The sequence below is a fragment of the Leptidea sinapis genome, chromosome 2 (assembly GCF_905404315.1).
Source record: "Leptidea sinapis chromosome 2, ilLepSina1.1, whole genome shotgun sequence".
NCBI classification, from domain to species: Eukaryota; Metazoa; Arthropoda; class Insecta; order Lepidoptera; family Pieridae; genus Leptidea; species Leptidea sinapis.
In genome coordinates, this window is record NC_066266.1 from 20,018,737 (window position 1) to 20,033,707 (window position 14,971).

Below are 14,971 nucleotides of genomic sequence, written 5' to 3' on the forward strand. Positions count from 1 at the left end.
AGCAGTAACGTGTTAACATTATTGTTTCGTTCTGAAGGGTGCCGTAGCTAGAGAAATCACTGGGCAAATGAGACTTAACATGTTATGTCTCAAGGTGACGAGCGCAGTTGTAGTGCCGGAATCAGAATTTTTGGGTTATTCAAGAATCCTGAGCGGCACTGCATTGTAATGGGTAGGGCGTATCAACTACCATCAGCTGAACGTCCTGCTCGTCTCGTCCCTTATTTTAATTTAAAAAAACATATTCTCAGAATCACAGAACAAATTTGACCAAAATCAGTAGGTTTACAGAACAGCCTGTTAATTAACTTCAGTCTCACCATAGAATTTGGATCTCGCCAGCAAGCTGCCTTCTATGACGAAGCCCTCCTTTCTGTTCGACACGTAGAATGCCGACATGGGGGGGTGATGGGATACCTGCAACACACAGTTTTAATATTTATTTTACGTTTAGGTGGGCTAACAGGTAGATTTATAGTAATTTCCCCAATGGATACTTTTTGTGGGAGTACGGCCTATTTCTATAACCTTCCGGCTCGAAGGACCAAAAAATTGCAGTTGGCATTGCAGCCCTAGCGGATTAGTACGTACTCCAATTAAACACTTTGACACCAATATTGACAGAGTTTATTAGCATGTATGGTAGATGTAAAGTTGTTTTAAGTTCATGAGGTAAGATTGCTTGTAAATTTAATAAATAGGGTTTTTTTAATGGGGAAGGAGGATAAACGAGCGTACGGGTCACATTCTCTTGCAACTCCAGATGGATAAAAGGAGCGTTGCTGGCCTTTAAGGAAGGTGTACGCGCTTTTTTTGAAGGTACTCATGTGTTTGTCCTCGAACATGCGCGGTTCTGTGCCCTCCTCAGAATACGACAGGCGGCGAATAAAAAGGCAGAATGAATGATTTTTAAACTTCATAATAATTGCATGCTGTATCTGCCTTGAAAGGTAATGCATTTAGAATGAATAATTTTATAAATGTAATAATCACTGTTGGATTAAATAAATAAATAAGTCTAGATAAAGATTTGCTTACCTGTTCCGCAACATAATATGTGTATGTCTCATTCCTGTGCTTCCAGCAGCACCGAAACGTCTCCCCCAGGACCGGGTTGTAAGGCTTCTTGAGCCCCTTGGGTTTCCTGTAGAGTCCGGACAGGTACCACCGCAGTACACCCTTGAATCTTTGGTATGGGTCATCGCAAGACTGCGCCCTGGAATGGACCAAGTTAAGATTAGTGCTACTTAGAGGCACACGTAGTTAAAGGAAGTAATTTTTAGAACAAAATGGGTTTTCTTCATTTTTTTCATTCCTGAATGATGCAGATTCTTAAATAAGTCTCAGTGTAGCTGTATACTGAGATGACAGACAGAGATCTAGTCCCTCACAAACAGTTAATTCGACATCAGTAAAAACTGACAAAAACAAAAGTTCGAAGTCGATTATCTCCGAACGGACAATAAATCGAGACAAGCGCCATACATACTTATATATATATATATATATATATATATATATATATATATATATATATATATATATGTTATAACTTTCCGGACATATAAAAATCATAGCTACCAAGTTCCATACATTTTTGCCCATTGTCCTTTGATCTCAACAGATTTATTATGTTCACACATGAACATATTAAATTTAGTCTCGCCGTAATGAGGGGAGTGTTTGTCTATTACGATTGAAAATTAAGTTTATGGTTTATATTGTGTTTTGTTTAACGTTTTAGCTAAACACAGTTTTGTAATAGGAAAAGACAAACTCCTTTTTAGACAAAATACGTGTCTAAGCCATGTTTAAAATAATCTTTTGATAACACCGTGTTTATTTAAAAAAAAAATGTAATAATTTAAAACTCACTGCGCCAAAAGATCTGCGTGATAGTAGTTGTCGGAGAGTTTGTCCAGAAACGACCTGGGTTCCAGGATGAAGGTCGGGAGCACCACTTTGCTGAGGTCCATCCCAGGCCGGACCTGCTTCAGCAGAAACCATAGCAGCGACTTGTTCTCTTCTGCCACCTCCTCGACTAGTTCTCCGGCCTAAAAGGCAAAAAAAAGGCATAAAAGACAAGTACTTCTCAAAATTGATTCCTTTAGAATTCTAGAGAAGAAGCGGCGCAAGTAACTCTCCTAGCATTATTTTTTTAGCGCTCTTAATAAAATATACAATATTGTACTGTCATTGCTATTGCTATAAAATAATCATAATCTACTAGATCCCAACTTGAGAGGTGAACAAGACATACTAAAATTTACGAAACATGTGTAAAGGTACTCGAACGCTTGGCTCAGTTGGAAAGAGCGCTCGGACGGAATCCGAGAGGTCGCGGATTCGAGTCCCACATCGTGAATAAATTTTGGTTACAAATTTAATTTATATGCATTAGAAGTTGAGAAAGCTCATGGTAGCTCAGAGGGCAATGGAGAGGGCTATGCTCTAGGAGTTTCCCTGCGAGATAGAATCAGAAATGAGGAGATCCGTAGGAGAACTAAAGTTACCGATATAGTTCAAATGATTGTGAAACTGAAGTGGCAGTGGGCAGGGCACATAGCTTGACGGATAGATGGCCGTTGGAGCAGTGAAGTCTTGGAATGGCGACCACGTACCGGAAGATGTAGTGTTGGTAGGTCCCACCACAAGAAGGACCGACGATCTGGTCAAGATTGCCGGAATACGTTGGATGAGGGCAGCGCAGGACCTTTGTCTTGACGTCTTCCGGTTGATGATGATGATATTAGAAGCCTACTCTGTTATAAGGTTGCTAATATAGACTATAGTGGTGTTACTACCGGCTGCCGTGTGATATAACATAAGGGACCATCCGTAAATTACTTCACACATTTTTTTTGTATTATTAACGCCCCTCCCCGCGCTTGTCAAAAGTTGTCACATTTGTGAAACCCCTCCCCCATGTTGTGACGTCTCTTATTTTTTTTTAATTTTTCTATAGACTTAAACCTACATAAGCCCGGTATCCACCAAGGCGGAGAGGAGAGGAGATGTATTTTGATAACCAATTAGATTTCATTATTTCCACATCTCCTCTCCGCTTAGCTTCGGTGGAAATGGATCGAGCGGAGATGCGTGACAGCAGGCGGCCAGTGACCGCGCGCCTCGCTTTAAATCCTCTATTAAAGATTCTAAAACAGTTAGCTTATTGCCAACATTAAAACACCCAATGTCTTAATAACCATTACATCATCCAAACGAGTGTTGTAATGAAATTCAAAAACATTACAACACTCGTTTGGATGATGTAATGGTTACTAGGACTGGCTTTTTTAATGTAAGCAGTAAGCTAATTCTATCAGTATATTTTATAGAGGATTCATATTATGGGTGAAGATAAAGTCTTGTATGCAACTGTTGATAATTAGGTGCAGGTACATTTGTTCAGCCTCCTCCCGTCCTTAAAGTAAGCGACGTAATGTATACATTACTAACCACTCCAATTTCTCGGTAAGGGTCCTCCACATAGAGGCTCTGTATCCTCGCGAGAACCTCCTGTTTCCTGGCCACTGGGTCGACTGCCTCCTGCATCCGTCTTGACCCCTCGCTATCAGTGTCCGACTCGGCGCCAGCTAGTTCTGATCAACAAAAGGGACATCAGGATATCTAGCTGATACATGGCTACAGCATCTAAAGATAGCTTAGCTCTACTTACACACAATTACCTACTTCTAGCGGGATGATACGAATGGTTTTTATTTAATGAAAATACAAGTCGTTCCCGCCCGCTTCGCTGGAGGACTTTTAAAAGAAAGGAACGTTGAAATTCTTAAAATAAGTAGCCGTATACCATCTAGGATAAATTTCGCATCAAATGGTGGTAGTTTCATGTCAATACGATCAGTGGTGTAGGCTTGATTGAGCCAAGCAAAGACCATATTCATTATATATATACAAATAAATAAGATTACAAATACAATAAAAAATAAGTAGCCATAAACCATCTAGGATAAATTTCGCATCGAATTGAGGTAGTATTATGTCGATACGATCAGTGGTTTAGACCACTTTCATTATATGTATACTCGTATATGTATGTATATAAGATGTAAAAGGGAAGAGAGCAGGGCGTTGAGCTAATGGTTATTGATGCGCTCTGCCCATTACAACGCAGTGCTCAGGATTCTTGAAGAAACCCAAAATTTCTAAACGGCAATACAATTGCGCTTGTCGCCTTGAGACATAAGATGTTAAGTCTCATTTACCCAGTAATTTCACTAGCTAAGGCGTCCTTCAGACCGAAACACAATAATGCTTACACGTTACTGCTTCACGACAGTAAAAGACGCCGTGGTGGAGCCTCCCGCTGGTAAATTTTATCCCGAAATTGCTCATTTTCCGTGTAGCTTAATTTAATTTGCATAGCTCTAGCAATACAAAACTTCCAACTGCCTTATCCAAATTGGCATACCAAATTGTGTCCATAAATGTTAAAATTTCGCTGTGCATGTATATGCTGTATGGCTGTGTGACTTTTATACATTGCAAGAAAAGCTTGACGCAAACAGATATTAATATAATTAGTCTAAACAGTATAGTAATATAGTCCAGTCTAGGTTCTAGTTTTTTTTAATGAAAATAAGGGAAGAGACGAGCAGGACGTTCAGATGATTGTAATTGATACGCCCAACCCATTATCATGCAGTGCCGCTCAGGATTCTTGAAACACCCAAAAATTCTGAGCGGCACTACAATTGCGCTCGTCACCTTGAGACATAAGATGTTAAGTCTCATTTGCCCAGTAATTTCACTAGCTACGGCGCCCTTCAGACCGAAATACAGTAATTTTTGCACATTACTGCTTCACGGCAGAAATAGGCGCCGTTGTGGTACTCTTAATCTAGCCGGCTTCCTGTGCAAAGGAGCCTCCCATTGGTAAAAGGTGCCTCCCATCAGAATAAATGGTTTATTAAAGATTTCGTAATAACCCTCACTTCTGGGATTAATAACACAAATAAAATTTGAAAACAAAATTTATGAACGATGTGGGACTCGAAACCGTGACCTCTCACTCTACCTTATTACTTAAAAAAAAACATAACAAATTGTTTACATTTGCAAGAGCCACATCTTAAGGCAACTTATCAACTGTAAAGTAGATCCTGTTGATGAAGCCACAACCTGTGAGTTGAACAAAAGCATGCAAGATATATCAACGATACGTCATTCGAATGGTTGGCTCAATTGGTGAGAGCGCTCGCATCGTTCATAAATTTTGTTTTCGAAATTAATTTGTGTAATTCGGTGTATTTCATAGCACAATCAAAACAAAATCTTCGCTATAGTATCCTAAATAAGTAAAATTTTCGCTGAGCTAAATGCTACACTCTAGGTGTGATTCCATCAGGGTACATAGTGTGATAAAGATTTGGAGTATTCCATAACTCAATCAAATCAAAAACTACGCAATGGTATTCCAAAATTGTAAGATTTTCGCTGAGCTAAGTATATGCTAGATTATTAAATTGCTTTATCCATATTTTACCAGTGGTCTCCTTTGCCGGCTAGATTATGGGTACCACACCGGCGCCTATTTCTGACGTGAAGCAGTAATGTTTAAGCATTATTTTTACACATTACTGTGTTTCAGTCTGAAGGGCTCCGCAGCTAGTGAAATTACTGGGCAAATGAGACTTAACATGTTATGTTTCAAGGTGACGAGCGCAATTGTAGTGCCGCTCAGAATTTTTGGATTTTTAGAAAAATCCTGAGCGGCACTAACTTTGACTTAGTTTAACGCTAGTCTACGTCACGCTTTAGTAATGTTATTTTTAAGTACTTCGCACACTACGTAAGATACGCTGACACAAAAATAGAGGCTAACTGTTAATCTCTATTTTCAGCAATGCACGCACACTAAAACAAAATGACTGACGTATCAAGAGTGTAAGACGTGGCCTGTTCTCATGGGTCGCCTACCTGCAAGAGGCTCTGTTTTCTTTACTATATTGCTGTATCTCAGTTAGAGATATTCTTATCTCTCGCACGCTCTGTTTGTCTATACGCTAGTGTACTGTAAGTATATGGTAACACCTGATGTAAGCCAACAAATTCTTAGTCAAACAGCGCATCAAGTGTACCAGTACGCGTGCACTCAGTCACATATAAAGTATGTGATAGCCTCTTGTCAACATAACACACCAGGGCTGTCATGCGTAGCAAAAAAAGTATTACTGAACACAAACTCAAATTCAAATATTTTTATTCAAAATAGGATGTGACATTACTTATTGAAAGTCAAAAAATCTACCATACATTCCAAAACGAATGCCTCAGGCCTGAGAAGAACGAGCGCAACAAATTCAGCGGGCATTTTTTTTTCATCAACAAATATGTTTACAAAGTAACATTGTACAATTAAACTGTGTAAATGTGTGGTATCATTAAGAGAGTCATTTATGTTATAGTAACCTTTACTGCAAAGGTTTTTTAACAATTCTTTTGAATAACGTAATACTTTTGTTTTGAACATTTTCTGGGATCTTGTTTTAAAGGCATTAAGAAATATATATAAATTACGTTACACGTTGTTTGTCCTCGATGGACTCCTAAACTAAACAACGGATTTTAATGGGGATTACTTCATTGAGTGCAGTTTGGACCAACTTGAGAGATAGGATAGCTTTTATTTCGATTTGGGACCAAAAATTATTTATTTTCAATATTTGTTTTGTATGGACATACTTGTAGGGAGAGAATTTAATGACGCACGGTTTGACAGTTCCACTGTGAAACAATTTCATTATAACAACAGGGAGAACATTTTACGAAATAATTCTTGATGTTTTGAAATATTATTGGCAAATTCCTAAAAACAGTATTTGATTTTTACTATCTACAGAACGACGTCTGTCGAGTCAGCTAGTATATATATATATATACTAGTGGACCCAATAGACGTTGTCCTGTACAGATGTTTTAAATTTGAAAAATCGGTCCAGCCGTTAGGAGCAGTTTACTAACATACACATGAGCAGGAGAATTATATTATATTGGCGGAATTGAGAATCTAAACCAATCTCAAATTCACTGAAACAAACAAAAAAGTCATCAAAATCAGTCCAGCCGTTTAGGAGGTAGTTTAATTGTGAATCTAAACCATTTTCGAATCCACCTGAAGACACACACCAATCTCAAATTCACTGGAACACACAAAAATATCATCAAAATCGGTCCAGCCGTTTAGGAGGTAGTTCAATTGTGAATCTAAACCATTCTCGAATCCACCTGAATACACACAGAAAGTTTCATTAGAATCGGTCCAGCCGTCTAGGAGGAGTTCAGTGACATACACACGAATACAAGAATTATATATATAAAGATAAAACTTATAATTCTCAGCAGATACTTTTAGTTTGTGAAGTGTTAGTTCTTGAGGCATGGTGAGCACTTTATTTTCGGTTTTTCGCATGATCTTCCACGCTTTGCTGTTAAGCGCTTTTTCGGGTAAACTAAGCGAGCTAAACTTACTTTGCCAGAGTAATAAATTTATACACAACTAGCTGACCCGACAGACGTTGTTCTTTACATCTTATATATAAAATTCTCGTGTCACAATGTTCGTTCCCGTACTCCTCCAAAACGGCTTGACCGATTCTCATGAAATTTTTTGAGCATATTGAGTAGGTCTTAGAATCGGCCAACATCTATTTTTCATCCCCCTAAATGTTAAGATTTTTTTTTTAATTTTTTTTTAATTTGTTTGATTATGAGTCAGCCTTAAAAAATACATACAACTTCAAATTTTCAACCATCTACGATCAACAGTTACTTTTGTATCGCGATTTTAATATCGGCAATACAACGTTTGCTGGGTCAGCTAGTAATAAATAAAATACTGTTTAAATAAAAATTAAAAGCGGAATTGAGTTCACGTTATTCTATGTAAAGATTATATACATGTATTTGATATCGTTAATGTAACTATTTTATGAATTTCAATTGGCAATTCGGCATCTATTTGGATCCATGTCTATAACTATACTAATTAACTACACAGAGTAAATTTTAGGTATACCTTCTTGATAGTACAATATGTAGTGTTTTACGAAAAGTAACAATGACACATGCTCACACACACACACACACACACACAAACATACACACACAAAGACATCCTGTTTGTATAATATTTTTCTTTTGTTACCTCATATTTTTATAGACTTAGTTTGTGATCCCTAGTTTTTAGTACTGTTAATTTTCTGTCAAGTGTGCCTCAGTTAATAGAAGGTCACATCCACTATTATGTTTGTACTATTATTGTTACTGAAATAAATATTTTTCATTTTTTCTTTGTGTGTGTGGTGACAACCCTATTTATTACAATGCCAACCATACAACATAAATTATACAAATGTAATTACGTTTCTAATAACCTCCTGTCATTTACATAATGTGACCTAGAGAAATATCGAAAATCAATATATCATAGAATATTTACTACTCTTGTTAATTTACATACATTTTTTTTTCACTTACTCGAGTAACACATTCAATATTTGAAGTTTAACCCCCTTATTCATAATAGTCTGCTAACTTAAAGCATTGCTAATTCTCACTCTGTCTTCTTCTATCGACCTAAGTCAGAATGAGAAAAAACACTCCTTAGCGGCTGTTTTAAGTTAGCGGACCATTATGAATAAGTAGGTAAGTATTTTCTTGCACCAATTTACATAAATTGTAAAAAAAAATTAAGAGTGGCAATGCCTAAAGAGTTCCTTGGCACTTCTTTTCAGTAAACCTCAACATTTGTCGAAGTGGTGGTTAATTTAATCAATGAAACACCAAATTAAAATAATTCTATAACAAAAGGCATAAAAGGCATTTATTTTCTCAAAATTGATTCCTTTAGAATTCTTTTTGATGTCATTTCTAATATACTAGATACTACTACCGCTTCGGAAACAAATGGCGCTCTAAAAGAGAAGAAGCGGCGCAAGAAACTCTCCCAGCATTCTTTCTTTTGTGCTCTTTTCAATAAAAATATACAATATTGTACAGTAATTTCTATCTATCTAGTTCCAGGCTGTCCGATCACTTAGATATTCAGCTGTGGAGTAGTAAGATTTACGTCAGAGATTTTTAATAAAACATTTAAATTTATTTATAGATAATGCCTGAACAGTGGCTGGGGCTTTATTGTGAAAGTGTATACATTTACCCTAAAAGCTATTATGTATCATATAAAGCCTAAAGAATTGGAATAGAAACACTATGATAGTCGAGAAAAGAAATTATAGCACGGTTTAAAAAGTATGATAATCCGTATTTATTTAATGCCAAACTTCTATTGAACCACACTCATAAAATATTTCCTTACGCTAGTTACTAAATACCTACGGTAAGCAATATTTGCTTATTCCAAAGCTCAACTACGACTACTTAGATCCACAGTGCCTTGCTAGAAAACCAATGCACGCCCCTGGGCAACAGCGCCATCTAGTTACAAATTTGGAACTAAAAAAATTACATTGCATCTGCAAACCTGTACAAGGCCTTTGTTCAACAGTGGACGTCTTTCAAATGATGATGACAGTGCCAAAAGTTGTACAAATTGTAGAACTGTGTCGAAGGGTCAGACCGACAAGGATGGCTTCATTAAGGTGGAGCGGAAGAAGAGGAGGCCTCCTAGTCATAATCAATGTGGCACAGCACCGATAGGACAGAACCAGCTCCTGCGTCCCGTAGTCCCAGCGACATATATCTACGTCTCCCGCTTTCACCACACCACCAAGGCCTCCGACATTGTTCAGTACTTGGTGGAGAAGACAAGGTTCCGGTTGGGGGTCGAAAAGTTGGTGACGCGTCACGCAGTAGACTTTAACTCTTTTGTTGTTCGCGTCATGACAGAACATATATCGACCTTCCTGGACGTGAACCTGCTGCCGAAGGGGGTCGTGTTCCGTAAGTATCGCGGACGTCACCGACCGCCGGAAGTTACCGAACCCGCGCCTCATATCGCCGCGAAAATGTGACGTAGATTTAAGTTTTAAAAATATGTATGTTAGATTATAAGGTATTTATTTTATGGGCCTTGTAGCCTGAAATATAATGATTTATTATTATTATATTATTTTTCAAGACATTCGCAAACAGATCTTACCTCCGTTGCACGGCGAAACATCGAAACCACTAAACACATCGTCGTCAGGATTCACAATCGCAGAATCCACCGAGTGTTTCCTCTCCAGGTTCAGCGTGAAGAAACTGCTCGGATCCGACATTTGCCGCGCAATCTTCTTGCGTTTCAACAGCGAGAATATACTCGATCTCCTTCTGCCTTTCATCTTCCCAGAGAACACTTCAAAATCTGGATCTACCGTCATTTTCGATAGAGCTGGATATCACCGATTTACTTCAAATATCTTGTTCTGCTATTTCACTATCACAATTCATTTTATTTTCTTTAGTTATTCCATTTTAGTCACCATTTCTCTTACTGTTTTAATCATAAGCACTTCAAAATTCTTAATCATTTACTCTAGTATTCTTCGGTGTCATATATAAATGATATTATATTTGTATATGTTAGATTGTTTTTCAGTTTCTAGACTTATTCCTTCTACAATACTTGTAATGTTTTTTGGTGTTTTCTTATATTTACTTTACTTTAAATGTTCATCACTTCATAACACTTATTAATTTGGTTTTTCTTCATTTCGTCTATCAATAACATCAATTTTCACTTTAATATCTTAGTCTTGTGTTTTGTGTGAAATTTTGAAGCTTATATACAATGCAATATTTGAATTTATTCGCAGTTCTGTTAGTTTCTACACGATGTTTTACATTGCCGTAAGAGCGTCTAATAATCAATACCTGGATGACCGAGCCTTGCTCGGACTTTTCAAAAGGTACAAAACTTGAACAAAAAAACTAATAGGTCATCTGGATTCGAACTGGGGTCTCTTCTGCTTTCCGGATCACCCAATGTTCCATCTGAGCTATTATAGTCTGGTATATAGTGCCAAAATTTACCTTTGTATTCTAATGTTAATGTAGCTGTTTCTCATTAAAACACGGAAAACTATTTTTTTTAAAACCTAGCTAGATCGATTTCTTGACCCCGAAACTACCTGTATACTAAATTTCATTAAAATCGTTGGAGCCGTTTGCGAGAGTCAGATTATATTTCTTAATATATATAAATTACGTGACATGTTGTTTGTCCGCGATGGACTCCTAAACTAATAAACGGATTTTAATCGGGTCTACTTCATGGAGTGCAGTTTAGTCCAACATGAGAGATAGGATAGTTTTTATTTCGATTACCCATAATTATTTTTTGTATCAATATTTGTTTTGTATGGACATATTTTCTATGAGAGAATTTAGTAACGCACGGTTTGACAGTTCCACTGTGAAACAATTTCATGATAGTTAACAAAAATAATGAATATGGAATATTAATGGTGATTAATATAAAACAGTATTTTTTTATTGTCTACAGAAAAACGTCTGTCGGGTCACCTAGTCTATATATATATATATATATATATATATATATATACACAAGAATTGCTCGTTTAAAGATGTACATTTGAAATCGGAAAATCAAAAACACATTGATACGTGCCAGGCGGTAGGGTAAACTAACGGAGGCGGCACTCGAACAAGAGGCAACCGGTCACTCGAATAAGAATTACCGAAATTTGACTAAGTTACAACTTTAGAAAAAATCATAACTTATATTGTATGTTTATTTGTATTGATGTATGTTTAAAGTAAGTATATTGTTTTAGTTATTTATACAACTGTTGTGTAATAAGGGGTATTAAAACACAAATGTGGGTTTATAATAGTATCACATGAGTGTTTTAATACCTAATTTTCACCAGTTGCACACAAGACTTTATCTACACCCATAATATGAAGCCTCTATATAAGATTCTGAAACGGTTAGCTTACTGCTAACATTAAAAACGCCAGTCCTAGTAACCATTACATCGTCCAAACGAGTGTTGTAATGAAAATGGATAATGTACTGTTGTACTGAATTTCATTACAACACTCGTTTGAATGATATAATGGTAATTAGGACATTGGGTGTTTTAATGTTGGCAATAAGCTAAATGTTTTAGAATCTTTTATAGAGGATTTAAAGCATGGGTATAGATAATAATTAAATCGTTGTCTTGTACATACAGTACAGGCTATGCCTAGTTTGCGGCAAGATAATTTGTGTAAGACTGTGTGAATATTATTATTACTATTATTAAAAACTAGTTTAAAACTTTTAAAAAAAATACGAATATATAGTTTAGAGCTTTGTAGTAAATTTAGTTTTTATTTTTAAATTAACGACGTAGTTAAGCAGAAAGGGCAGGCAAAATAGAGTTAAGTATGCCATCGTACTCCTGAAGGTCGAATCAGTCATGTTGTGAAACCCCTATTTTTAAAATGTACACGGAAACTGTTTTTATTTTGGATATTTATATGGAAGACTAGCCGTTCCCGCCACTTCGCTGTGCGAATATTAAAAGGAAGGAACGTTGGAATTCGAAAAAAAATTTGCCATAAACCATCTAGGACAAGTATCGCATCGAATGGTGGTAGTTTCATGTTAGTTGATACGATCAGTGGTTTAAGCTTGAAAGAGCCTCAAACGACGACCATTTTTAATATATATATACGGATTATTTAGATGTGAAACTTCAAATGCCAATAACTGCCTTTTTTATGGAAAAGGAGGACAAACGAGCGTACGGGTCACCTGGTGTTAAGTGATCACCGCCAGCCACATTCTCTTGCAACACCAGACGAATCAGGAAACAGGAGCGTCGGCCTTTAAGGAAGTTCCTATGAGTCCTTTCTGCTTAACTACGTCAAATTGAGGCAAGAAAATTGTTGAATATATTTTAGCACTTAGAATTGCGTTTTTATGGTAGAGCATGACGCATTTTTTTCGGTATCGCACAGGTCACTTATTTTACGGTTTATTACGGTTTTTAGGGTTCCAAATAGCAAAAAACGGAACCCTTATAGATTTGTCAAGTCTGTCTGTCCGTCCGTATGTCACAGCCATTTTTTCCGAAACTATAAGAACTATACTGTTGAAACTTGATAATTAGATGTATTCTGTGAACCGTATTAAGATTTTCACACAACAATAGAAAAAGAACAATAACATTCATCAAACCCATACCGGTGGGGTATTTATGCATAAGTCTTCAAAAAAGGTTTCTAATATCATTCTTTTCTTAACTTCCGAATAGTTTAGACACTTTATAGACATTTCCAAAGTGGTAAAATGTGCCCTGCCCTGAATCTTCTAAAATAAGAGAATGATAAAACTAAAAAAATATTTATATATGTACATTACCATGTAAACTTCTACCGAAAATTGGTTTGAACGAGATCCAGTAAGTAGTTTTTTTTAATACGTCATAAATAACAATAAATTAATTGAAAAAAATATGCTATTATCAAACTTACAACGATCTACAAGAACTTTTATATTATGTTACTTTCTGCTACGGAACATGGCGAGTCCGACTCGCAGTTGACCACTTTTTTAGATTACAATTGTAATTAACACAGGCTAACTGATATAATGAGGTATTTGTTACAATATATGAAGGACAAAATGTGTTTTCCTTAAACTCTTAACATGGACTTACAGATAAGAAAAATCCATTTAATTTCCTTATACTGTTATATACGTTCCATATTGGATTAAAATACATTTTGTGTAATATTTTAAATTTAGAACCCTTATTGACTTGACTGAATTTAGTCATCTTAATTCAGAAACTAATTTAGAAACACATAAGTAGCTTCTGATCACACTGTCCTAAATTTAGTTACTGTATCAGTCACCACTTAAGGCGACACTTAATGCCAGCGACCTTGAGCGATATGAGTTCACGGCTGCCGGCCCGCAATCTATGTTACAAAGCCAATATTTTCAAAATTCTTGGGTGGAAATCAGTTTATATGCTTACAATCCTCGTTATTCACTACTAATCTGAATAAATGAACCTACACAAAAAATTACAAGCTATAAGAATAACTTTTCTGAGAGAAGTACCAAAAAAATGCGTCACGCCATGCCAAAAAACTAGTATAACTTCAAAGAAAAGTGGTTGTTCAAAAAGGCTCGGCAGTGTTAACTATAACCAACAGCAAGCATTAGCAACTTCCAAATAAGACTTAAGGATATGTGTAATAGGATTAAGTAGTGTTCATAGCTCGAAATGCTATACTTTCACCACAAAACTTGTCTAAAAACACCATGTTTGCGTGTTTTCTGCTTACTCTTCGCCTTAAAGCACGATTCGGACGTGTCGTATAAGTACGAGAATGGCTCCAGTGTTGTCCAGGCACCAAAAAATTGGCCTCTGCCTAGCCCAGGCAGTTGGCTAAATTAAAATTGAAAAAAGAAAATGAAAATCATGGATGAAAGTTAGCAAACATTACAAAGAGAAAAGGTGTTTTAGAACAAGAAGACTTCAGAATTGATCTACGATTGGATTCGAGATCGTTTGACATAATATAATTAAGGGTGTGTTCCGATATGCATTGCGACCACTGTACAGTGTGACGTCAATTTAGTATACTTTGAAGCCGTTCCTTTATAGCCAGTTATACTGGTTACTACATTTTTTGACGCAGCATTCAAATGAGTGTATTAAAGTTTTCTACTTTATTAAAAAAAACTGTTATTGGAGTACTGTCAAATTAAAAATATTTAAGATTAAACTGTAGGTATTTTAAGGTACGCGAGTGGTTTTGACTGATCACGTGATCAAAGTACTGCGAGTACCTTACCACGAAAACGCCAGTGCTCACAGTAGAATATGGCGGCGATTTATGACGTCATATATTTACCTAGGATACTGCGGCAGTATACTGGCAGTCCATAACGGAACGAATTTTTCTACAGTGATAGCACTGTGCAATGCTCGCAGTGCATATGGGAAAAACCGTTAATCTTGTGACACTGTTT

The 14,971-nt window shown here is 36.4% G+C and overlaps 1 protein-coding gene across 1 annotated transcript in view; it reads right to left on the reverse strand.

Moving 5' to 3' along the window:
• Window positions 1-14,971, reverse strand: part of LOC126973458 (oxysterol-binding protein-related protein 8) — a 52,147-nt gene that overhangs the window by 20,993 nt on the left and 16,183 nt on the right. Inside the window, exons 3-6 of the mRNA XM_050820751.1 lie at window positions 3,460-3,602; window positions 1,876-2,054; window positions 1,039-1,216; window positions 321-417 (exon numbers count right to left, since the gene is read on the reverse strand). Of these exons, the coding sequence (XP_050676708.1) occupies window positions 321-417; window positions 1,039-1,216; window positions 1,876-2,054; window positions 3,460-3,602 (597 nt within the window). The remainder of the gene's footprint in view (window positions 1-320; window positions 418-1,038; window positions 1,217-1,875; window positions 2,055-3,459; window positions 3,603-14,971) is intronic.